This window comes from Phalangium opilio, unplaced genomic scaffold, assembly GCF_054372755.1.
Source record: "Phalangium opilio isolate 3A_F unplaced genomic scaffold, DU_Popi_V2 ptg001170l_1, whole genome shotgun sequence".
NCBI lineage: Eukaryota > Metazoa > Arthropoda > Arachnida > Opiliones > Phalangiidae > Phalangium > Phalangium opilio.
In genome coordinates, this window is record NW_028324255.1 from 8,132,574 (window position 1) to 8,158,942 (window position 26,369).

General features: G+C 38.4%; 3 protein-coding genes and 1 long non-coding RNA gene across 5 annotated transcripts; 2 read left to right on the top strand and 2 right to left on the bottom strand.

Moving 5' to 3' along the window:
* On the bottom strand, nt 1-26,075 carry LOC149584686 (glutamate receptor U1-like). 2 transcript variants are annotated; one of them, XM_089863586.1, is made up of 7 exons: nt 25,957-26,075; nt 25,745-25,835; nt 24,969-25,121; nt 24,777-24,900; nt 6,139-6,365; nt 863-1,155; nt 1-226 (listed from the first exon to the last, which is right to left on the bottom strand). In XM_089863586.1, exons 2-7 carry the CDS (start codon nt 25,826-25,828, stop codon nt 10-12), a joined length of 1,098 nt encoding a protein of 365 aa, XP_089719712.1. In that variant the 5' UTR covers nt 25,829-25,835; nt 25,957-26,075; the 3' UTR covers nt 1-9. The 2 variants fall into 2 exon arrangements, with proteins under 2 accessions (XP_089719712.1, XP_089719711.1); XM_089863585.1 differs by lacking the exon at nt 25,957-26,075 and having other exon boundaries at nt 25,745-25,875.
* LOC149584687 (uncharacterized) lies at nt 1,718-3,689 on the top strand. The gene is made up of 2 exons (XM_089863584.1): nt 1,718-2,383; nt 2,467-3,689. The coding sequence occupies exons 1-2, from the start codon at nt 2,335-2,337 to the stop codon at nt 3,660-3,662; spliced, it is 1,245 nt and encodes a 414-aa protein (XP_089719710.1). The 5' UTR covers nt 1,718-2,334; the 3' UTR covers nt 3,663-3,689.
* Nucleotides 3,727-5,328, bottom strand: LOC149584688 (uncharacterized). Its single transcript, XM_089863583.1, has one exon. The coding sequence runs from the start codon at nt 5,269-5,271 to the stop codon at nt 3,727-3,729; it is 1,545 nt and encodes a 514-aa protein (XP_089719709.1). The 5' UTR covers nt 5,272-5,328.
* On the top strand, nt 24,992-25,971 carry LOC149584689 (uncharacterized). The gene is made up of 3 exons (XR_016380308.1): nt 24,992-25,163; nt 25,242-25,600; nt 25,757-25,971. It is a non-coding gene; the product is annotated as an uncharacterized LOC149584689 (long non-coding RNA).
* Nucleotides 26,076-26,369: the final 294 nt, after the last annotated feature.

Genomic DNA, 26,369 nt, shown 5'->3' on the forward strand with positions numbered 1-26,369 from the left:
TGGAAACGTTTAATGATAAATTGCACGATAATACATCAACTCGAAAAATATCGCGAATAGAGAAAGTGTGAAACCAAAGATGCAAACACGAAAGAAAACCAGCAACATGTAAATGTCTATGACCGAAAATGCTTCTGGAATTTCGGGGAGTTGACAAGGATGAAGTTCTGGTCTCGAAGTTGGATGGAAATCCTCGAAACAATGACATTCAATCAGTTGACGTAATCTGTTAATATAAGATGTACAGTGTTGCTATGTATGGAACTTTCTAGTTTTAAAACTTCACGCATGCTTACGGAATACAAATAAGGTATTTAAAGAAATTGGATAACAATTATAGGAAACCCTTTTCAAAAGCGATAATCAATTAAAAATTCCCTTGTGTTGGGTGGCAGTCGCTAATACCAAAAGTATATATATAAACAAAAAAAGAATACTTCATTAACAATTCCTTGCCTTTGGCTGTAGACGACATGTAAACTTATTAGCAAACTACCCTCAGCTCAACCGCCTACAGAAACTAACGAATCGGGGTAGAGCTGCTTGACGACATTGGTTTATAAAAAAGTAGTACATCCAATTTGTACGTTAATTTTTGGTACTAGAGCCAGCATCTGCTACTTCATGAGCCTATTCACGGCTTGTTCCCCTGTGCCACTCTCGGGAAGGTAATCAAATGCAGAGGGGGTCGACACTATTATATGATAAGTGAGGGCTTCTCATATTACACGGTGCGAGTAAGTTTCAACGAAGTATGTTTTTTGTTTTTATATACATATATACTTTTGCTAATACAGTAAACTTAGTATTAGGAGTGCGTTTTTAGATGTACACATATTTCAAAAGAGCTTTTTCATATAACCTTTTGTTCACAGCTGTGACGATGGCTCTCGAACAATTCCGACGAAATAGAATTACTCTGTTAGAGATTCTTAATGGTCTAGAAGTTTTCATCTTGCAATTCCCCGTTCGTGTAAATCTTTCTCTCACAATAGGCCAGAGTCGAACGAAGCTGGTTCCCAAAAAGAGCTCCCTTTTTTCAATGCCACGATGGATTTCCGAATTTCTTTTTATAAAATCCATTGTCTGATACGAAAATTTGGGGTTCATATCGGCGCGTCTCATAAGTTCTCGGAAAGCTGGATTATCAACCTTCTGCAAATATTGATTAATATCAAAATCGGCCTTATATTATACATTTCTGTTTTTTAGGGACCTCCGAGTTTCAACTCCATAAGAGAAGATTATTTATACCCTGGGTTATCTTCATAGTTGGGCACTATCATATCATTTGATAGTTTTACCACTTGATACGATAGAAAACTAAACCTGTATCAATTTTGATAGTTATTTTCAAGAAAAATTTGAATTATAGTGATCGATTGAGTTTGATAGCTTAGAAAGTGCACTCAAAGTTGATATGATTCACTGATTCATTGAAATCTTCTAAAGAAAAATATCGATTTTCAACGTGATTTAGCTACTAGCCCCATCTTTTAGAAATCATAAAAAATGATAGGCATTATTCCTTGAGAAATATATTGATTTTTTGAGTGAATTTATTTGGCGACATCTGTTTTCTGATTTCATTTTAAAAAAATTATGAACTAATCTTTGATAGGCAATTTTGATAGTTATGAAAATTTCTAGAAAGATGAGTCGTTTCTTGAATGATATCGAAGTTTTTAACATATTTGACGGTTAGCAAGTGTAGTTTTATCTTGAAGGAGAGAGTAATGGAGTGGAAACCCCCATACCTTAAGCGTTGCCTTTGTACCCCCACCTACGGCACCATAGTCCTCCCATCATCCCGAGCGGTTAGGTAGGGTCGTGCCGGACGAAATTGTGAAGGACGCTCCCTCTATCTCAAAAATAGAAGCTAGTTCTCATTCAAATAAAATGGCGCTACGCGGCAGCACTTAGCAATCGCCTACGGAAAGGTAGGGGCGTGCGCGAGGTACACTGGGAGAGATATGGTGCCGCAGGTCGCCCATCATCATTTCCAATCCATCTGACTCCCTTATCCCTGGTTTTATTCTATAAGAAGATTCTGTACTTGGTGGTCGGTATTCGCTCTCGCCAAAGATTGACCCGCCACCTAGCGGTAGCTTTCAGAACTACCCAAACGAGGTAAAATGTTCTCTACCAGCGGGCCCCCCAGCTAAAGTTTATCGGTAGTCGCGATGTCTTCCAAAAGATTTTGCAGTGTTCCCCAATGTAATTCGAAAAAAAAGCGCATATTCCAGGATTAAGTTTTCATACGTTTCCGAAAGATGTTAAATTAAGAAAGAGATGGCAAAACGTCCTTAAATTGGTAAAGAAATAAGCAATACCATGGTAGTCTGTAGCCTTCACTTTCAGAGGAGCGACTACTTTTTCCATGGTAAGCCTTGGCCTTCTCATAACTGATTTAATTGGTTTTGAACTTTTGACAGTTCAATTAATTAACTGCTTATTATAACATAGATCTCCCAGCCAAATCGAGAAAACTTAAGTTAGGTACATGCCCATCACAATGTATTCCTACAACTTCGCACGCAACTGTCATGACGGAGGAAAGGAAAAAGAGATCTCTCGATAGAAAAAGACGCATTGAAGCTAGAAGCCATAAATTGCATTTCCCGCATCTTTCAAACGAACCAGAAGACTTAAATGGTTTAGAAGTCTCAAATTTAATAACCCGAGAAGAAGAGGTACCCAAAGAAGAACCAAATTCTCCGAAGATAAGACCAGAAATGGTTGACGCTTTCGTCCAAGTAAACACTTTCACAATGGAAACATTCAGCATTATGAACTTGGTTAAAACTGATAAAGAATTAGGACGTATATCGGGTGTAAATAGTTTTAATACCTTTAACGGTATTGTTGATTCTGTTTCTATATTGGTAAAATTTAAACCCCAAATTCCGGTCGCAGGACTAGTGCTCTTGGTGTTGATGAAAATGAAACTAAATTTATCTTACGGAGTGATTTCAACATTATTTAGGATTTCAGAAACTACTTGTAGAAGATACTTTCGCCAAACTGTGTTTATCCTAGCAGATGTGTTAGATTGCGCCATTATTTGGCCAAAAAAAGAAGAGATAGTGTCAAACATGCCAAAGTGTTTTGACAAGTTTCGGAACGTAGTGGTAGTACTCGATTGTACCGAAATTCCAGTGGAAAAGCCCAAATGTCTCAGATGCAGAATACTAACATATTCACATTACAAAGGTACCCATACCCTAAAGTTTCTAGTCTGCGTTTCTCCAGCCGGATTAATAACACTCCTTAGTGAGGCTTTTGGTGGAAGAGCTTCGGACAAATTTATAACAACGGAAACAAAAGTCCTTAACAGGTTAACACCCTATGTAGATGCAACCATGGTTGATAAAGGATTTTACATAGAAGATTTATGTTTAGTTAAGGGCATTGAACTTGTCAGACCACCGTTTCTCAGAAAAAAGAAAGACAAACAATTTTCTCCCCAAGATTCAGCTAGGAATTTTGAGATTGCTAAAGCAAGGGTCCATGTTGAAAGAGCTATTCAACGATTCAAACTATTTGATATTTTCAATGATAGACTTGAATGGGAAATGACTCCTTACTTTAATGCTATGACTACTATAGCAGCTGGCATTGTAAACCTCTCAAATCCAATATTAAGTGAAATAAGATTCTAAATAAATAATTATGTTTGATCTCTTAAATAGACTAAAGGTATCGTCTAAATTTTATTCTACTAATCTAACTAGCATTTGGACTAGCGAGTTTTGGCAATAAATATTTAAAATAGACTAGTTTCAGTTTTTTCAGCAAGAGTGGAATGAAATCCAAATCTTTTTCGACAACTGTCAGGATAAAATCATTATGTTTCTTTCCATATACAACAAAATGGCAGAATTTCAAATTAAGAACAGCCATCCCTAACTGAACTTGCCCGTAATATTTGTGCTTCCTTTTTAAAATAATATTTTCTCCGTCCTTGACTAAAAATGAGATTTTTCTTGATTCAAATAATTCCCTAATTGACTGGTTCGCTCCTTGTACTGGACATTTGACTTCTAAAAGAATGGCTGGTTTTCCGTCTTCAAATATTACACCATCGGGGCTGTAGGCTAACCATGGGGTTAGGGGATTTACGACGATACTAAACAAAATGATTTTGTAGCTATATACTTCGCTATATCGTTTTACCCCAAATTCTTCCATTTCATTTCCATATTTAGTGTTTTTATTACCTTTAAATAGGAAAGAATTAAAATGTTTTTTTGTTTTTGACTCCCAGTCACCCTTCTCAGGATATGTAAACAATGCATAGCAAGTTGACCCTGTTTGTCTCTTCCGCCGTTCCCAAGCCCATTTCTTATTTTCAGTATCTTTTCCTTGCTTCAATGTTTCATGACATAATGCTACGGCCTCATCTTTTGTGACGCAAACGTTTGCGCGATACCATTGTAGATTAAAGACATCAATCTCTGTCGTGGTAATGTCGCTTATGCTGTTAAGCTCATCATTCAGTTCAAGGGCATGGGAAAGCATAATTTCCTCATTCTGAACCAGAATCACAGAAGGCATAGTTTGAGCTTGGGAACAAGCATTTGAAGCTACAGGAATGGGTTTTGGGCTTAAAGGTTTAGCAGCTCGAGGTCTACCTTTTAGATGCAACGCCAGAGCAGATGAAGGCGCACTTGCGACTAGAATATTTCTAATGCGTTCCTTATCTTCTACGCTGGGCTTCTCGTGAGCAGGCTCAATATTTTTATAATGACAAAACCTTTTAAAAGGAATAGGCTCGTACATTTGCGTCGCATTTGATTTCAGTTTCCCCCACTGTTGCTTTAAATCTGTAGAACTTGCCTCTTCTAGCGTTGACACACCTTCCTTGTTCAAATGCATTAATAACGCCACAGAGTGTTTGCATTTTCCGCTTACACCAGCTGGGCAGGTACATTGGACTGTAAACCGATCATTGTCTTCAATTTTGCAGGTGATTTGATGGGGTTCATCTCCATGAATATTTGTTGTTTTTAAGCAAAGCGCCACTATAGTTACGCTATGGTCGTCCCTCTGTTGGATTCCGCAGGAAAATATATGCTTGCATATAAATACTTCCTCTCCTTCAATCAAGCATCTTTTCCTGTCACCTTCACTGTAATTCACATGACTAAATACTTGCGTCAACGTGATTTTAAATTTATCAGCGTTAAAATCTGAATTTTCGCCTTTTTTGTCCTTATCAAGTAGCTGGTTACCCGACATCAAATTCTTAACCCTCGTTTGGTCCGCCATATTGGAAAGCTGAAGCGCCCCCTATATTCAGTGGCGAGAGCGATATAAGAAGATTCTGTACTTGGTGGTCGGTATAACCCTCTCAAAAAATAAATAAATAAAAATAAAATAAACGATATGGTTCAACAGTTCAAAGTGTGAACACGGAGCTTCTTGTATATAGAAGCTCGTGCTGTCACTGCTGTGAACGACTACTCGAGGAGGAAGGACGATTCCACTAAATCATCGAAACGTAGAAGTAGATAAATTAAAGTGTAGATTTTCTGATTTTTATTACCCACAGTTTTTTATTGCAATTTTTGCCTTTAATTATTATTAGTTAACCGTTTATAGTAGATGGTTTAGATTAAAAGACAGTTAAAAGTAAAATTTGAGAAGTGAGATTATGCAAATTATATGAATATTGAAAAATATTAGAAATTCTACAATATCAGGAATCGATTAAACAGAGTAAAATTAGGTAGAGACTCAATCAGTTTGATGGAAAACAATCAAATTTAAAGTCCGGAATTTAAATAATCGATTAATTCAGTCTTTTCTAAAGATTTCAATTTGATTTGAGAGGGAAAAAATCTATCTAACAACTTAATGCCAGTCTAAAATATAGCTAGAAGAATTTTTAGTTTCGCCAAATATGATAGTTTGAGAGGAAAAATATCTATCTATGCAGGAGTGTCAGTCTAAAATATAGGCAGAAGAATTGATAGTTTCGCCATCTATGATAGTTTGATAGGAAAAAATCTATCTAAGGAGGAGTGCCCAACTCTGGAACTTATCTTTGACCCACACACACCCCGACACGACCAGTGTAATACCTCTCCGTGGCGTCATCCTCAATCGGAGAGGTAAAAATTGACAGAGTCTCACCTTGAAAAATGACGTGCTGCTTGTTCCTTTCACCAATATTGGTTTGGCAAAAGGAAATCGGTAGATGTCATTGATTGAATCGAAGGAAGGTAAATTAGTTTCCGTCGAGAATTCGGAGGTGATGTATGATGAAAGATTAACTAGCATAACGAACGATGTTAGGCACCACAAAACTTGTAGGAAAAGAATTCTCCCTTTAACCTTCGTGGTATTTTCGCAATATGGAACTTATTGAAAAGTAAAGTCATTTTACAAAACTCTTCTTCAAACATATGAAAAAACCAGAGCCTCCGAAATGATCAAGGCCCGTGCCTATCGCGAAGAGAGAATATTTTTTAACTAATTTAGTTCGACGTGTTTTCTCGCCTGGGGGGCGCTTTTAGAATCGTAAAATAAAAATAAGTCCTGCCTCTAGAACCCGTTGACTGCTACAATATTATGGCAAGGCATAGACGTAGAGCGGTGACGCCGAGGTCGAGGATAGTAAGAAAATGTTTTAGAAAATTTCCGAAGACCGTTATTAAACAGTCATGCCATAGAAGTAAAGGATAAAATAGCAAAGGTTAAAAAAATTAAAGGTTACGAAGGAGTAAAAAAAATCCTCTTATGGTATAATAAAACTGTGAATTAGCAACTTCAAGAAGTTTTGTTTTACTAAAAAAAGACAAGAATGTTAAAATCTCATAATTAATTTTGCTGTCCACACAATCTAACCAAAATATCCAATAAAAAGTAAATAGCCCCTAAAAAATTACGTTAATTTTTTTATAATTGTACTCTAAAATATCAACGACAATTTATGGAAGACCCCCTTCGCAACTGTAATAAAAACGCCATCTAGTACACTTATTGGGTCAAAATATTTCCCCACATAAAATCGACACAGACGGGCCTAGATCATCTCGGAGGCTCAGAAAAAACATATTCCCCAGTGAATGTAATGCACTTAAAAATTGACCTTTAAAATTTTATCGCAAGTGTTTTTTCTCATAAATTTGGATTTGAAATAAAGGAAACGTGTATAATATATATTTTAAGACCAACAAATTCTTTCAGTCTAGAAATCAGAAACAACTCTTACAAGTAAAATATACTATATTGTTTTCAAAAATTTCAAGAAATGAAGTTTTATATGAAACCTTCAAATAACATTATTTAAAGCGTATTTTAGAATATTTAGTCTTAGGGGCAATAAATTATACCAATAAGTTTTCAGTATCGTCTGAATTTACATCTGAAACCTTATTTAATGCATAAAGCTGCCAGTGGAAGCAGTTTCACGGGTAGTTTGATTGATGGTGATCACGATTGACAGAGGTATTTAACAAATTATGAAATCAAGTGTTCATTTTCTACTCAAGGAATTGGATCGAATCAAACATAGATAGATCATCCAGTGGCGGGTTTAACGGTAAGCGGACTAAGCGGCCGCTTGGGGCAAAAACCGCTCTGAAAAAACTTTTGTCTTTCATTCGGAGCAACTACATTCGGTCCTCCGAGCTAGAGCGATGACGTAACACGTAAATTTGGAGCGATCTCAGGTGACCCAAAAAAGACGGTATAAGATAAAATATTAAGTCCCGGCTCCTTTTCCACCCCCTCCACCCATTAAAGGAGGATTGTCGACTATCACGCGCGCACCGGACGCTATTTTAGGCCTTTTTATATAAATTCCATCTTAGAACTACTATTTAATTTTAATATCTTGAGTTTGGGGGCCCCAAAATGGTTACCGCTTGGGGCCTCCACTTGACTTGAGCCGCCACTGAGATCATCTTAAGTTATCTCTTAAAGAGAATTTGCGAAAATGTTTCATTTACTGTCTTTTAAAGCTAGGTTACCACTTGATAAAAAATCAATCGATTAAACCGCAGTGCACTTTTGTAAGCGATTAATTCGGCCAGGGAGGACTAGGAATTGCCAGCACTCTTTAAACTAACAACTGTCAAACTTAACTCTCACAAAGGGAGAAAGGGAATGTTTTAAAAGTTGGTTTTACGTGTCAAACGTCATCAGAGTTCTCGCTCTACGAACTGCCCTCTCGTGAGTATAAAAGGTTTAAAAGAGTCCATTGACAATAGGTGGTTTCGCAAACTATGTCAGCACGCTCCAGTTTGTTTTAGTGTTTGTGCAACGTTTGCTTCAACGTCATCGGTTTATTGCTGGGAAAACATCATTCAGGGTGAAAAATCGACATGTTTAAGATTAGGATCAAAGGATTACGCTGTCTGCTTGTTTAAATGCTACAGTTGGGTTAGTGAATATGGTTTTAGCAGCTAAATGGTTGGTTTACTGTTTCACAATAATAATTTTAAATTTCATCTCGTAACAAAATTAATGAAAGGTAAACACGTTTGTAAGCCTTTAGCTTGTAGCACGGACTGTCTAATTGTAACAGACGACAAATAACATTCACCCTCTAGAAATACGGCCGGCCAAAATCTGTTTTTTTTTTTTTACAGTAGTAGGACTTTGTTAGACTCCAGAAACAGTTGCATGTGACCAGCGGGACTTTGCGAAATCTATCTATTACTACCAGACTTTTTTGAAAATTGTACCTTTTGTCTCAAGGCTGATTTTCATGGTTTCTAAAAACCTGCTTGTGTGTGAACTTTTCGCTAGTGACAGAGCTCGAGATTTTTTATTTACGTTTTTACAGGCTCAAGCGCAAGCTTCAAGCATTTTGATTTACATGCTTTTAAAAATGTATTTTAAGATATAACTTGAAATTGTTCAGATTTTCGTTAAGACCAATGTTTCAAACTTTCCTTAAGCCCAATTTTATAAATGCGTGTTTGAACTAATTATTCAAATATGTGTTTGATATTCATAACGTCAATTCGGTAAATTTGCCATTTCAAAGAGGCCAGATATATAACTAATATCCAGTTAAAATTTAGTCAAAATGATTAAAAACGGATATTTCATTTTTGGCGGTAGCTTTTCTTTTGGCTCTTGCTAGAAAAAAACCAAATTCGTTTTGGTTGCGGATTGAGCTTGATAAAAACCAAACCAAGGAACAAGCGAAGCTACAAGCAGTCATGTAAATGTCCGAGCTTGAGCTTGTGCAGAAAAGATTAAAAATATTTCAAGCAAAATCCGGTTTTTGCGAGCTACAAGCGTGCATTTAAATGAGCCTTTAGAGAGAGGGCTCGAAATTGCAACTCAATATACAGAGTGTTTTTAAAAAGTCCATCAATAGTGAAGGAGCGTGTTTATTGGGGAATTTCGAGTTGAAAATGTTCTATGACATTTTTCCGTCCGATTGGAGTAATTTACGGATGACCCCTTAAATTTAATTAAGAAATTGAAAGACAATGATCCTATGAAAAACATTAGCATGTACAAAAATGGGCCTAGCCTCGCCTCGACTTGCGCCTTTTCCGCCGTAAAACGTTCTGAGATCCCATGTAGAGCCAAGTCTGTCTTTTTGCTCTTATTCAATCGCCAATTGAACAATTATGTTATAAATTAAGACCTTTTCCTAATGAATAACCAATATTCTTTGACTCTCTCATTATTATACATCTTTGTTCGTATCAAAAATATCGTGACTTGGCAATCGCGGGTAAGTAATATTAAAAGGGAAACGAGGGGATATTCACTAAATCGTCACCGATTATAAAATAATCGAAGGGATGTTCACTAAATAGTTTATGGTCGAGTGGATATTTACAAGTTTAGAAGGCGAGTTATGCATAACCAGGGTTGTTTGATTTAAATCAGTTTGATTTAAATCACCGATTTAAATCAAGCGATTTTTTTTAAAAAAATCATTTGATTAAAATCAAGAATATATTTTTATTTTTAAAAAATGTTTTATAAGATTCCAAGAAGTAGTTTAAGAAACTCGAGAAGAAACTTAACTAGAAAAGACTTAAAATTAAAAACAATCATGGTTTTGGTATATTTCAGTTCAAGTTTTTCCCAGAACTCCAGTTTGTCTTGCATGTGACCAGCGGGACTTTGCGAAATCTATCTATTACTACCAGACTTTTTTGAAAATTGTACCTTTTGTCTCAAGGCTGATTTTCATGGTTTCTAAAAACCTGCTTGTGTGTGAACTTTTCGCTAGTGACAGAGCTCGAGATTTTTTATTTACGTTTTTACAGGCTCAAGCGCAAGCTTCAAGCATTTTGATTTACATGCTTTTAAAAATGTATTTTAAGATATAACTTGAAATTGTTCAGATTTTCGTTAAGACCAATGTTTCAAACTTTCCTTAAGCCCAATTTTATAAATGCGTGTTTGAACTAATTATTCAAATATGTGTTTGATATTCATAACGTCAATTCGGTAAATTTGCCATTTCAAAGAGGCCAGATATATAACTAATATCCAGTTAAAATTTAGTCAAAATGATTAAAAACGGATATTTCATTTTTGGCGGTAGCTTTTCTTTTGGCTCTTGCTAGAAAAAAACCAAATTCGTTTTGGTTGCGGATTGAGCTTGATAAAAACCAAACCAAGGAACAAGCGAAGCTACAAGCAGTCATGTAAATGTCCGAGCTTGAGCTTGTGCAGAAAAGATTAAAAATATTTCAAGCAAAATCCGGTTTTTGCGAGCTACAAGCGTGCATTTAAATGAGCCTTTAGAGAGAGGGCTCGAAATTGCAACTCAATATACAGAGTGTTTTTAAAAAGTCCATCAATAGTGAAGGAGCGTGTTTATTGGGGAATTTCGAGTTGAAAATGTTCTATGACATTTTTCCGTCCGATTGGAGTAATTTACGGATGACCCCTTAAATTTAATTAAGAAATTGAAAGACAATGATCCTATGAAAAACATTAGCATGTACAAAAATGGGCCTAGCCTCGCCTCGACTTGCGCCTTTTCCGCCGTAAAACGTTCTGAGATCCCATGTAGAGCCAAGTCTGTCTTTTTGCTCTTATTCAATCGCCAATTGAACAATTATGTTATAAATTAAGACCTTTTCCTAATGAATAACCAATATTCTTTGACTCTCTCATTATTATACATCTTTGTTCGTATCAAAAATATCGTGACTTGGCAATCGCGGGTAAGTAATATTAAAAGGGAAACGAGGGGATATTCACTAAATCGTCACCGATTATAAAATAATCGAAGGGATGTTCACTAAATAGTTTATGGTCGAGTGGATATTTACAAGTTTAGAAGGCGAGTTATGCATAACCAGGGTTGTTTGATTTAAATCAGTTTGATTTAAATCACCGATTTAAACCATGATTTAAATCAAGCGATTTTTTTTAAAAAAATCATTTGATTAAAATCAAGAATATATTTTTATTTTTAAAAAATGTTTTATAAGATTCCAAGAAGTAGTTTAAGAAACTCGAGAAGAAACTTAACTAGAAAAGACTTAAAATTAAAAACAATCATGGTTTTGGTATATTTCAGTTCAAGTTTTTCCCAGAACTCCAGTTTGTCTTGCATGTGACCAGCGGGACTTTGCGAAATCTATCTATTACTACCAGACTTTTTTGAAAATTGTACCTTTTGTCTCAAGGCTGATTTTCATGGTTTCTAAAAACCTGCTTGTGTGTGAACTTTTCGCTAGTGACAGAGCTCGAGATTTTTTATTTACGTTTTTACAGGCTCAAGCGCAAGCTTCAAGCATTTTGATTTACATGCTTTTAAAAATGTATTTTAAGATATAACTTGAAATTGTTCAGATTTTCGTTAAGACCAATGTTTCAAACTTTCCTTAAGCCCAATTTTATAAATGCGTGTTTGAACTAATTATTCAAATATGTGTTTGATATTCATAACGTCAATTCGGTAAATTTGCCATTTCAAAGAGGCCAGATATATAACTAATATCCAGTTAAAATTTAGTCAAAATGATTAAAAACGGATATTTCATTTTTGGCGGTAGCTTTTCTTTTGGCTCTTGCTAGAAAAAAACCAAATTCGTTTTGGTTGCGGATTGAGCTTGATAAAAACCAAACCAAGGAACAAGCGAAGCTACAAGCAGTCATGTAAATGTCCGAGCTTGAGCTTGTGCAGAAAAGATTAAAAATATTTCAAGCAAAATCCGGTTTTTGCGAGCTACAAGCGTGCATTTAAATGAGCCTTTAGAGAGAGGGCTCGAAATTGCAACTCAATATACAGAGTGTTTTTAAAAAGTCCATCAATAGTGAAGGAGCGTGTTTATTGGGGAATTTCGAGTTGAAAATGTTCTATGACATTTTTCCGTCCGATTGGAGTAATTTACGGATGACCCCTTAAATTTAATTAAGAAATTGAAAGACAATGATCCTATGAAAAACATTAGCATGTACAAAAATGGGCCTAGCCTCGCCTCGACTTGCGCCTTTTCCGCCGTAAAACGTTCTGAGATCCCATGTAGAGCCAAGTCTGTCTTTTTGCTCTTATTCAATCGCCAATTGAACAATTATGTTATAAATTAAGACCTTTTCCTAATGAATAACCAATATTCTTTGACTCTCTCATTATTATACATCTTTGTTCGTATCAAAAATATCGTGACTTGGCAATCGCGGGTAAGTAATATTAAAAGGGAAACGAGGGGATATTCACTAAATCGTCACCGATTATAAAATAATCGAAGGGATGTTCACTAAATAGTTTATGGTCGAGTGGATATTTACAAGTTTAGAAGGCGAGTTATGCATAACCAGGGTTGTTTGATTTAAATCAGTTTGATTTAAATCACCGATTTAAACCATGATTTAAATCAAGCGATTTTTTTTAAAAAAATCATTTGATTAAAATCAAGAATATATTTTTATTTTTAAAAAATGTTTTATAAGATTCCAAGAAGTAGTTTAAGAAACTCGAGAAGAAACTTAACTAGAAAAGACTTAAAATTAAAAACAATCATGGTTTTGGTATATTTCAGTTCAAGTTTTTCCCAGAACTCCAGTTTGTCTTGCATGTGACCAGCGGGACTTTGCGAAATCTATCTATTACTACCAGACTTTTTTGAAAATTGTACCTTTTGTCTCAAGGCTGATTTTCATGGTTTCTAAAAACCTGCTTGTGTGTGAACTTTTCGCTAGTGACAGAGCTCGAGATTTTTTATTTACGTTTTTACAGGCTCAAGCGCAAGCTTCAAGCATTTTGATTTACATGCTTTTAAAAATGTATTTTAAGATATAACTTGAAATTGTTCAGATTTTCGTTAAGACCAATGTTTCAAACTTTCCTTAAGCCCAATTTTATAAATGCGTGTTTGAACTAATTATTCAAATATGTGTTTGATATTCATAACGTCAATTCGGTAAATTTGCCATTTCAAAGAGGCCAGATATATAACTAATATCCAGTTAAAATTTAGTCAAAATGATTAAAAACGGATATTTCATTTTTGGCGGTAGCTTTTCTTTTGGCTCTTGCTAGAAAAAAACCAAATTCGTTTTGGTTGCGGATTGAGCTTGATAAAAACCAAACCAAGGAACAAGCGAAGCTACAAGCAGTCATGTAAATGTCCGAGCTTGAGCTTGTGCAGAAAAGATTAAAAATATTTCAAGCAAAATCCGGTTTTTGCGAGCTACAAGCGTGCATTTAAATGAGCCTTTAGAGAGAGGGCTCGAAATTGCTACTCAATATACAGAGTGTTTTTAAAAAGTCCATCAATAGTGAAGGAGCGTGTTTATTGGGGAATTTCGAGTTGAAAATGTTCTATGACATTTTTCCGTCCGATTGGAGTAATTTACGGATGACCCCTTAAATTTAATTAAGAAATTGAAAGACAATGATCCTATGAAAAACATTAGCATGTACAAAAATGGGCCTAGCCTCGCCTCGACTTGCGCCTTTTCCGCCGTAAAACGTTCTGAGATCCCATGTAGAGCCAAGTCTGTCTTTTTGCTCTTATTCAATCGCCAATTGAACAATTATGTTATAAATTAAGACCTTTTCCTAATGAATAACCAATATTCTTTGACTCTCTCATTATTATACATCTTTGTTCGTATCAAAAATATCGTGACTTGGCAATCGCGGGTAAGTAATATTAAAAGGGAAACGAGGGGATATTCACTAAATCGTCACCGATTATAAAATAATCGAAGGGATGTTCACTAAATAGTTTATGGTCGAGTGGATATTTACAAGTTTAGAAGGCGAGTTATGCATAACCAGGGTTGTTTGATTTAAATCAGTTTGATTTAAATCACCGATTTAAACCATGATTTAAATCAAGCGATTTTTTTTAAAAAAATCATTTGATTAAAATCAAGAATATATTTTTATTTTTAAAAAATGTTTTATAAGATTCCAAGAAGTAGTTTAAGAAACTCGAGAAGAAACTTAACTAGAAAAGACTTAAAATTAAAAACAATCATGGTTTTGGTATATTTCAGTTCAAGTTTTTCCCAGAACTCCAGTTTGTCTTGCTGAAAAGGCTAGGAAATAAAATAGCGGTCAAGCTAGTCTTTTTATACAAGCATTTGAATAGTAACAATATCCAATAGCTGCTTAAATGTCATGATTATTTTGCTTTTGGTTAATTTTGACTCAAAAGTTTTCAGTTTGGTAATTTACTATCTAGTAGTTCAATAAAAATCAAAAAAATCAAATAAATCAATTAAAAAAAGTCCATTTTTTTGAATTTTTTTGAAAGAATCAAAAAAAATCAACAACCCTGTGCATAACCCTATTAACAAGTTTATAAGGCGAGTTATGCATAACCCTATGTACACGTTTATAAGGTAATTACATGCGATTGCCAAGTCCCGATATTTTTGATACGAACAAAGACGTATAATAATGATAGAGTCAAGAATATTGGTTATTAATTGGTAAAAGAACTTAAATTATAACATAATTGTTCAATTGGCGATTGAATAAGAACAATATGGTAGACTTGGCTCTACATGGGATCTCAGAACGTTTTACGGCGGAAAGGGCACGAGGCGAGGCGAGGCGAGGCTTGGCCCATTTTTGTACATGTTAATGTTTTATATAGGATCTCACTTCTTTTTGTAGACCCTCTCGTTATACTTCGGTAGTTATATTAAAACAAGACCCTCTCGTTGTACTTCGTTTGCCAATATAATTGCTAACGCTTAATAAATGTTTAATACAATAAAGTTAAATTCATGAAAAATATACTAAAGTCCATGTTTTGCGCGCGAACTATATTTGGTTAGCCGAGATCGGTACCGCGCTGATCTCGCCTCCTTCGCTACAAGTTCGATTCTGATATTCCTCTTTTTTTCTTAGTTTTTGGGGGGTCCTTTTTGAAGAAAGGGTTAACAAAACCCAGGGGGTTCCCCCTGTTAGGCGCGCATCTCTCTAGCTTTTATGGAAAAATACCGCGTTCTTATCTAGGCATCTTTTCACTCTCCAATTCCACGTGTACTACCTCTACTCGACCAACCAAATTTACAACAACACCTGGTTTTTTTAAACATGAACTTTGATACTTAAAATATTACGAAAATATCCAATTATATTTAATGAACAAATAACAAAATAAGCACAAATTGAATATACCGCAATTACAATTCCATACAATAAAATTGCAACTCGAAGTTCTAAATAGATCAAATTAAATTGATCACAATTAATCAAATACATAATTAAAGTTTTCACAAAGGTCGCCGGCTGAGAAAGCTAGCCCTCGTTACCAAGGCCGTAGAGACGGGACTAAGGTTGTGAAAACCGAGCCCGTCGCGAAAGCCGCTTCCTTCGGGAAAAATACAAGTCGCGTCCCCGTTTACGTCCGACCCTTCGCGTTACAATTACTGTAAAATCTAACATAATAAAGAAATTCATTTGATTAAATATTAAATACTGTCTCTCTACTGGTGTAACAACTGGTGGAGGCGCGGGGCACGTTTCCATCCCTCAATCGGCACATGCACTACTCCTCCGATACCGAAGATTACTCGGACTGCGCTAGCTCCCTCTTCAATCTTAACCCTGAGAACGATCTCTCACCACAACGAACGCTTGAAATTACTCGGTATTCCCGACGAACGCAAGGCCTAGAACCTGAATTCTTCCCTACGGAACTCCCGATCAGGGCTAAAAGAACTACCGTCCAGTCATCTGACTGCCCGCTATACCCCATGGCTACAGCCGCCGATATCGCCGCCGCGGTCGCTGCCGCTATTGGTGCTTTGAACATTGGACAAAACCTCCCTGCTTTTGATCCTGACATACAGGAGGTTACCGGCTGGATCGAACTTTTTGAGCATAGTACCCAAAACCAAGCAGATACATCACGAGTGGGTCACCTTTCCAAAGTATTACAGGGCAAAGCTTTGAAATGGTACACAACTCAACTCATCACCGACCCAGCCATCCGTACGTAGGCGCAATGGAAACTTGACCTGATAGCAGAATTTAGCCGTTCCAAACGAGCTATAATTAACGACCTTCTCAACCACGCGCAAAAACTCAACGAAGGTCCAATCCAGAATTATAGAGACACGCTTTCCCTTTGCTCACTCGCAAACGCCTCTATGACTAATGCCGAAAAAGTCAACTACTTAATTAAAGGTTTACAACCTCACTATAGAGATAGAATGGTCCTTATGAACCCAACTACAGCCCCGGAGTTCCTGGAAAATCTCCAACTAATAATGACAATGTCCCCGGCCTCGAGTCTGCACGGGTCTAACGAAAGTAAACTAATTGTTGTCCTGACCACCCTCACCAAAAACTCCACCCCCGCTGCCGAGACCCCTACGACCACCGTTCCACTTCTATACCATACGTCCCCCCAAGATGACGTACGCACGTTACAAAGAGAAGTCCGGGAGTTAAAAAAGGAAATAGAGGACATCAAATTCTTGCTCCAACGACGCGATACGAACACCTCATTCCGTTGCCATCACTGTGGACGCTATGACCATCTACGAACGCTCGAATTCCGGCCAACTTCAACATCGCTCACAGTCTCGCGATCGTCGCGATTTTTCTCCCTACCGGGACCACCAAGACCTATCCTCTCACCGAACGGGTCGGGATCCCTCGCCTTATCGGGAACGAAGCCAATCGCCTTTCCGTGGCCGTAACTATTCTCCCCATCCAAACGCTCGTAACGCTCGCCAGGGAAACGGACCAGAGCGGCGGTAACCGGAGGTCCCCAGCCGTCTTATCACGTCGAACCCTACCTCCTCAGTTCTCCCGATAAACTCATAACCATCCCCGCATCTATACATAATCATCAATTAAATGTCATCCTCGACTCTGGCAGCAGCAAAAATATTATAAATCCTCAACTTTGTACCGCAATTCGACTCGAAATTAAGCCCGAATGTTCACTTCGGCTCAGGGTAGCAGATGGCACCCTTATTACGCCCGCCGGAATCACTACTCTCACAGTCGCGATGGGCAGCGCCAGTTTTACCATTCAAGCACTAGTGGTGGACAACTTCAGTCATGATTTATTACTAGGCTTAGAATTTTGCTATCGCCACGGGGTGGACCTTAACTTTCGAAGTTGCACCGTCTCTGTGGGAAGTGAAACCTTCCCCTTACCAGATACAATCTTCGATCATTACTACAACGTGCGCTGAACGTTTGATACTACCATACCACCATTTTGCGAGGTCCCACTAGAGGTTACAATACCAAAACTGTCGGACACTTTCCTGATTGAACCCGCTGACAATACTTTTGAACGGTTCGGGCTTCTGATTTGTAAAACTCTCACCCGATTTCAGAACGGACATGCGGTCATTAGGGTATGCGAACCCATATAACCGGCCTATCGTTCTCCCTCGGAACGCCCGTGTCGCTACGGCCCATGAAATGCTGGAAATCCAGTTTTTAACTACCGAAGCAAACCATAGTCCAGAAGGTTCGATACCAGAAAACCTTGACTTTGGGGACCATCTCTCGTCAACTGAACTGGAACAATTAAAATGCCTTCTTCAGAAACACGCGAAGGTATTCTCTCAACACGAAAACGACCTTGGGCGCACGTCTCTGGTTACCCATCAAATACATACGGGCGATGCCGCACCCGTCCGCTCACAACCATATCGTAAATCGTTTAAAGAACGAGAAATTCTACAGACAGAGGTGGAAAAGCTACTCAAGGCTAATATCATTCGACCATCATGCAGTCCATGGGGTGCGCCTGTCGTCCTGGTCAAAAAACGTGACGGCTCCTGGCGTTTTTGCGTCGACTGGCGTAAACTTAATAAAGTCACTAAAAAAGACGTGCATCCACTACCCCGCATCGACGATACTCTCGATCGCCTCGCGGGGTCACGACTCTTCACCACCCTTGATTTAGCCTCCGGCTACTTTCAAGTTGAACTATCGGAGGCCGACAAAGAAAAAACGGCTTTCGTGACACCGGACGGCCAGTTTGAATTCAATGTGCTCGGAATGGGGCTTTGCAACGCGCCAAGTTCATTCCAGCGTCTTATGTACAAAACGCTTGGTGGACTTATGTGGACCGTCGCGATAGCTTACTTGGACGACATAATTATATTCTCTACCGATTTTTCGACTCATCTACAACATCTCGATCAAGCGTTAACTAGCCTTGCCAATGCCAATCTCAAAATTAAACCTAGCAAGTGCTCCTTCGCAAAAAGGAAGATCCGGTATCTGGGCCACATTATTGACGGAAAGGGCATCTCCCCAGATCCTAAACTCCTCGATGCCGTAGCCAAATTTCCGACTCCCAAAACACCCCGCCAAGTTCGCCAGTTCACTGGCCTAGCTGGCTACTACCGGAGATTTGTTAAAGGATTTTCGCAAGTAGCCAAACCACTGTTCGAGCTCACAAAGAAAGATGCCCCGTTCGTTTTGACTGATGACGCCGAAAAGGCCTTTCAATACTTGAGAGGTTGCCTGACATCTTCGCCCATTGTCCAACACCCTCAATGGAATAAACCTTTCGAAGTGCACACCGATGCTAGTGCTTTCGGTGTTGGGGCTATTTTGAAGCAAAGGATAGATGGCAAAGAACACGTCATTGCCTACGCAAGCGCCTTGCTCAACGCGGCTGAAAGGAACTATAGCCCAACGGAAAGGGAATGCTTAGCCATTGTCTTCGGTGTCAAGCAGTTCCGACCCTACATATTTGGCCGGCAGTTCACCATTGTTACCGACCACCATGGCTTATGTTGGCTAACCACCGTTAAAAACCCTAACGGAGTCTCGCCCGGTGGTCCCTCGAGCTGCAGGAGTATAATCCGATTATCAAATACAAGGATGGCCGTACCCACCTCGATGCCGACGCTCTATCACGCTCTCCGCTAGACCAGCCAGCCACCGCAGAATCCTTGCTTCTTTTACCCGCTCACACACCACCATGCGACTTCCGGACCTTCGATATTCAGGCCCTCCAACTAAAGGATCCATTCATGCTTAACATCATCCAGCTCCTTAAGACGTCACACGGTCAATCCGCACGGAAACTGCGACGTGAATCGGACTGTTTCGAGATAAAGGACGGCATTCTCCATCGAAGGGTACGAAATCAAACCCAATTTATAGCCGTAGTGGTCGCACCAAAGGAAATGCGATCCAGAATCCTTCATGGCATTCATGATGACGTCCAATCCGGTCATCTGGGCTTTCGGAGGACTTGGGAACGTATCCGCTCCCGTTTTTGGTGGCCGAAGATGCTCTCCCAAGTTTCGAATTATGTCTCATCTTGTCTTGGCTGCCAACAACATAAAACCTACCCATTTAAACCCGCCGGACTCCTCCAACCAATACCACCAACAACGAAGCCGTTCCAACGTGTGGGGATTGACAAACTCGGACCCTTTCCCGCATCGAACGAAGGCAACATTCATATCGTCGTCTGCACAGACTATTGCACCAGAATGGTCGTGGCAGCTGCCATTCCCAAAGGCACGGCGGAGGAAGTGACCAAGTTCTTAACAACAAACGTCATCCTCCAATATGGCGCGCCAAAAGAAATGATAAGTGATCGTGGGACCGAATTTATTAATAAAACTGTGGCTGAAATAACCCGCTTGTTTAGAGTGAAGCATCGTCGGACGACCGCGTATCACTCTAGAACGAATGGTTTAGTGAAACGATTCAACAAAACACTTTCTGATATGATTTCCCAATACGTTTCGGAAGATCACAAGGATTGGGACCGATTCCTTCCTCACCTAGTTTCGCGTATAATACTTCCATCCATGACATAACCGGCTATACACCGTTTTACTAACTGCACGGTTATGAGGCCGATCTCCTTCTTGATGTTGCCCTCCAGCTACCATCCAGTGCAGTGCAAAGTCAGTTCGGCTTTGAAAATATTCTCTACGCCCAGAGAGCTCGAACTATGGCAGCGGAGCTCCACGCTATCTCGCAAACAAAAAATAAAGAACGGTTCGACAGAAATAGACGAGAAGCCACGTTCAAAGAAGGGGATCTCGTGTTCTTACGCACCCCCCGTCGAATTCCAGGAAGGTCTGAAAAACTATTACATCAATATGCCGGTCCCTACCGAAAATTACGTCAAATCGCTCCGAACGATTTTGAAATCATTGATTCTAATGGTACTAAAACGGATCTAGTATCAATTGAACGTCTCAAACCATATTTTGCACGAACAGATTATGAAGAAAATCTTCCTTCCTAACTATTGCTAGGATTGACAGTCCTCGCGGCAAGCAATATTTCAGACTTTTACCTATACCCATCATGAAGTTACAGTGGTCTTAAAAGTGCAGTGAGCTGCTTCGAGAAAAGTATGTCAGTGCTCGACTTGGCGGGGAGCACTCCCGTGCTCCCAGATTTCTAAAATTAAGGGGTTATCCCTAAAACATTCAAATCATAACTCGAAAACAGTGGCTCGGACGGCAAAATGTCATGGAGCATTTTCGACTCATAATGGCCCAAAGAACATCACCCTTAATTTCTGATTGACTTTTCCAGAATACCCTGTTTAATAAACAGTAACCCACGCCACAAAACAATAAGTAACTTATAGGCCAGGACAGATAGGCCAAAAAAGGGCTTGACCTAGAACATTTGAACATAAAGATGAAAATTCGTACATGCGTTGTTTTTGACCCAACAAAAAATATACTAAAAGTCCCCTGCTGTAGAGCGCGAGCTTTCGCCGCCATCTTGGAAAATGGCCGCCGGAAATGCCAGCTACAATGTATTCCACGTTCTTCTTCAAAAATTATGAAAATTGGTACACATTATGATTGGAACAACTTGAACATCATGACAGAATTTTACAGCCCTGTGTTCAATAGTTTGGCCGCCATATTGGAAAATGGTCGCCGTGAATGCTAGGTACAGTATATTTCACCATGTTGTTGGAAAATTATGAAAATTGATAGGTATGATAATCAGAGCTGTGTGAACCTCATACAAAAATATTGAAGCCATTAGTCAGATAGTTTGGCCGCCATGTTGGAAAATGGCCGCCATCAATGCCATTTAGATACAGTATATGGTTCAAAAATAATGAAAATTGGTAATAATTATTTTGAAGACCATCTAAACATCATACTTGAATATTGAAGACGTGCTACTGATAGTTTAGGCGCCATCTTCGAAAATGACTGCTTGAAATGCCAAATATATTACCGATATATAAATTTTTTCGATATTTTTTATTGTGTAGATGATTTTCATGAACGTATAAAATGCTATAAAAATAACTATTTTCAAGTCTAAGTTTTCGACCCATCTTCAAAAATACTCGCTGAAATATTACTATCCTAAAATCTGGAAAAAAGAAAAGGAAAGCCATATTACTCGGATTTTGGTTAGGAAAAACTGTTTTATATGGGGTATATACATTCTAGTGTCGTTAAGGATTAGATTTAAGACACATTTTTAAAATTTCGTTCTTATTTCTCGTCATCCTGAAGATTTTTTATTACGGCTAATACCTTGACAATGACCACACAATGCCCAGCAAGCTAATCCAGATTGTCTACATTCACAGTTCTTTATACAAGATGTTCTGCAGACTGCAGGTACAAATAATGAGTGTTATAAGTTCATCTGATGCCGGAAGGAGAATGGTGTGAATGGGTCTTCGACTTTCGCGATCGCGAACCTATCCTCACTGTTCGGGATTAAATCGTTTCCCAGCTATTGTTGGACTTGAAGATACGCTCGGAAAAAATGCAGTTTTGCGGCGTCTGTTGTTGGATGAAACTTAGCGAGATCAAATGAGGACTTGACAGTATGTGTGGCAAGGGTTCCATTATACGTCTAATATCTACATAGTTGAAGCTTGGACGCGTCAATTATCACCCTAAGAAAAGCGAAAAGAAATCTCTCTTCGGCAGCAATGGCTTCCTTAGATGCAATATGGTCATTAAAAAAGCCCAACAAATTAGTAAAATGTTGATTATCTGTCATTACTTTAAACCACGCCTTATCATAACCAAACCCAGTTACAGCACGTAAATGAAAGAAGTGTTCTTTTAACCTTTTTAACTCAAAGGACTTGTCGTTGCGGAGGGGGCCTGAGTTCGGTGTGACGGTTCGGGAGTTCCTTGGGTTCGCCCTTGGTTCAGAGCGTTCCTTATCCCAATCCGTGAAGGTTTTTCCCGGCCGCTTCGCCCACGCCCAGGTGTTGTCTTGGCTCGTCCCCGCTATTGGCAACCCTCTAGGGGTCGCGTATACACTATTTGTTTGGGCCGTATGGCACTGTTGTGCTTGGAGAGAACTCCCCCGTCTCCACGAGTCTTCTGCTGCCATAATCCTTCCCTGTCACCGACCACCTTACGACTGGGCTCGACGTTGACGGTGTCTAGCTTCTGTAACCTGCTCAAGTGGCGTTTGTCGGTCCCACTGGCTGCTCCCGTGTGCCATGACGGCGGTTCCGCAGGTTCAATTTGGAATATGATGGGGAGGGGCGCTGATAAGGCCCCCAGCTAAGTGTAGCGCCTAATCAAGGGTTCTGACATGCAATTATTATGAAAAATCTTCAGTATGACGATGTATATGAATGAAATGTTAGAGATTTGTCTAAAATCTAATCTTAAACAACACTAGAATATATAAACCCTATATTAAAGAATATTCTCTAGTCAACATGTTGAGAATAACAGCTTTGAATAACTTTTCTTTCTTTCAGAATTTAGGGCAATAATTTTCGTGTGGCCATTTTTAAAGATGGCGTCGATAATTTCAACTTCGAGATATCTATTTTTTGTTGTTTATTACGTTAATAAAAATCATCTATTCAAAATAGGAATTTCAAAAAGATTTACATATTTGAAATATATTTAGCATTTCCAGAAGTCATTTTCGAAGATGGCGCCCAAACTAACAGTAGCACGTCTTCAATATTCAAGTATGATGTTTAAACGGTCTTCATCATAATTATTACCAATTTTTATAATTTTTGAACCATATACAGTATCTAAATGACATTGATGGCGGCCATTTTCCAACATGGCGGCCAAACTATCTGACAAATGGCTTCAATATTTTAGTATGAGGTTCACACAGCTCTCATTATAATACCTATCAATTTTCATAATTTTCCAACAACATGGTGAAATATACTGTACCTAGCATTCACGGCGGCCATTTTCTAATATGGCGACCAAACTATTGAACACAGAGCTGTAAAATTTTTCCATGATGTTCATGTGGGTCCAATCATTATGTGTACCAATTTTCATAATTTTTTAAGAAGAACGTGGAATACATTGTAGCTGTAATTCCCGGCGGCCATTTTCCAAGATGGCGGCGAAAGCTCGCGCTCTACAGCAGGGGACTTTTAGTATATTTTTTGTTGGGTCAAAAACAACACATGTACCAATTTTCATCTTTATGTTCAAATGTTCTAGGTCAAACCCTAAAAGTCCTGGGCTATTAATTTACGTTCTCAGTGGGGGCAATTCTCTAACTCTTTAAACGACTTATCACAAGTGATAACTACCGTCTAAAGGGTTGGTGTCAACCTCGTGCCGTCTATGAGAACACGATATCTAAATATATGATTAGTCATAGGTGCAGTGCCGGATTATTCACTGTAGGCACCACCTAGTTTTTTATTAGCACGAGGGGAATTCACAAGACATCCGCCGATTTTCGTTCAAGGTCTAATGACACCTATGACTAATCACCTATTTAGATATCGCGCTCTCATAGACGGCACGAGGTTGATACCAACCCTTTAGACGACGGTTATCGCTTGCGACAGAGAGAATTTATAATAGGGAGTGAAAGCTCTTGCCCTTGACAGTGCTAACTACAATGTAGCTCAAACAGACAAACAAATAAGCTGCGACGCTAAAACTGGCCAGGGAAATTTCCGGTCACATGACTCTCCTTTAATTTTAAAGTTTGCTTTCAATCACTGTTGGTTGTACAATTACCCAATAGGGGTTCGCGATTTCGAGTGCGACTGTCGCCATTTGGAGTTATTTTAAGTCAGACGTTTCCCTTTCCCTAAAAAGGTAGTGTCCATCTCCCCTAGACCCACCCTAGAGGGAAGGGCCACAAAAAATAGACCTGGCCAGTTTTGTTGATCACGTGATTTTTGAGCTACATAATATTCCTCAGTTTCCACTCCCTATTATAAATTCTCTCTGCTTGCACCCAGTGAGAATTTAGACTCGTGGAGTAGAATAATAGTTCACCCCTCAATTTGTCCCCTTTTCTATTACTCCCCGAGGCCTGAACAAATAAATAAATTTGCAGCCTCGTTTATAAATATGAAAATACTCAAAATTAAAATGGATACACTGTTCTGAACCAGCAAAATATTTACCTGTTCCAAGTAAACACTGTGTGAGAAATATCCAAGGAAGGCCACTATGTGAATTACCAAACCTTTTGCATAAACGTCCCGCTAAAAAAATTACTACCATACTTCCTATCATCGCCAAAACAATCTAAAATAATCAAGAATCCTACTGTTTTATTTCCGAATTTCAAAATCGCCCGTGCAGCTTCGAATTACCTTTATATCAATAATGGAGTAAAAATTGATTTGGTTGTCACTTTCAGTTCCGAATAAGATATGAGTTGTGGATCTTACAAATGGAATTGAAGTAGGAAAATTGTCGAATCGGTACAAACTCAACGTCATTGGATTCAATGAGGAGTCAACTTCCTGTTAAATATAGTCTAAATTAATAATCATGAAATATCCAAAGTAAGACAACGGCCAACTAAAAGATAAATGATTCTATGTAAAGTTTAATAGTTGCTGATCTGATCTCTCTCTTTACAGAATAAAATATTTTCAATATATTATTAAATATAAACTTTATTAGCAGGGATCCCATGTAAATTTAGAAGTACGAATGGAGAATAGGGTAATCTGGGCGCGCGTCAAAGTTCAACGTGACGGGAGGGGGGGTTATGAAAGAAGAGGCGGGTCATAGCGACAGAGGTAAAAAGGAACTACGTATTTTTCGCCGTCCCCGTTAGCAACGTCATCATAACGTAGTTTAAGTGAGCCAATAAGATAATTTAAAATTTTTTTAAGTGTCGTAGAGATGGGAACTATACTGGGCTTTTAGTCGGACTGAATCAATGGCTAACCGTTCTCCATTCCTGCTTCTAAAATTGCATGGATCCCTGTTATAAGTAAGTAGTTTTTTATATTCAGTTACTCATCGGAAACCTCATCCATGATAAATTCTTTATTATGGGTTACTTCAATATCGATCAAGTTTCAGGACTATAATTTACAGTTGGTGGAAAACATGATACACAGTTTTCAGTTCTCACCATTCTTTCTAGCATTCCGATGACTCCATTCCACGATCCATTCTTAAATTTCACGCCAGACATAGCTTCCTTACAAGTTACCATTGTAACACTTTAAAGTTCAGAAAGAATTGAAACCAAAAATGTATATCTTCAACGTAAATCAGAGAAATATTCTAAAGACGAAGATATCCGCCAAAAATTAGAAGCTAAGAAAACAATTTTTCGGTTACTGATTGGTAGAAAAGCCAAGAACAATTAATAAAAAATGTCTTTGTAAACAAAGACTAGAAAAAGTAAAAGATAAGTGGTCAAAATCGATTCGCTGAAGTAACAGATATTAAAATTTTTCCTATGCCAAAGGCAGTACTGTGACACGCCTACTACAACTACAACAGGGCAAGCCAAACTAAGAGCCTCATCGTAGATGTACATCATCGCTATATTATAAAGGGCGCAACCATTCTTGCGGGCGCTCCAGATTTCCCAGAAGTAAAAGCAAGTCCGCCGTTTGTGTATGTAGACTAATAGCTCCAGCAAACATCCGGTGGCGCCCTTTAAGACAATTTTTGGCGCCTTCTAAGCCTATCGAGACATGATTTTAATTTTGCAAACTTGAAGTTATCCATTCGTGACAATATGTCCA

Excerpts from the sequence above, each read along its gene's own strand:
- LOC149584687 (XM_089863584.1), top strand. The coding sequence starts at position 2,335 with ATGGTAGTCTGTAGCCTTCACTTTCAGAGGAGCGACTACTTTTTCCAT. Across the intron at positions 2,384-2,466 it reads GAGCGACTACTTTTTCCATG|ATCTCCCAGCCAAATCGAGA; the intron begins GTAAGCCTTGGC and ends ATTATAACATAG.
- LOC149584688 (XM_089863583.1), bottom strand. The coding sequence starts at position 5,271 with ATGGCGGACCAAACGAGGGTTAAGAATTTGATGTCGGGTAACCAGCTA.
- LOC149584686 (XM_089863586.1), bottom strand. The coding sequence starts at position 25,828 with ATGGTAACTTGTAAGGAAGCTATGTCTGGCGTGAAATTTAAGAATGGA. Across the intron at positions 24,901-24,968 it reads ACTCCATTATTGATATAAAG|ATTGTTTTGGCGATGATAGG; the intron begins GTAATTCGAAGC and ends TGATTATTTTAG. Across the intron at positions 1,156-6,138 it reads GCAGCACGTCATTTTTCAAG|AAGGTTGATAATCCAGCTTT; the intron begins GTGAGACTCTGT and ends CAATATTTGCAG.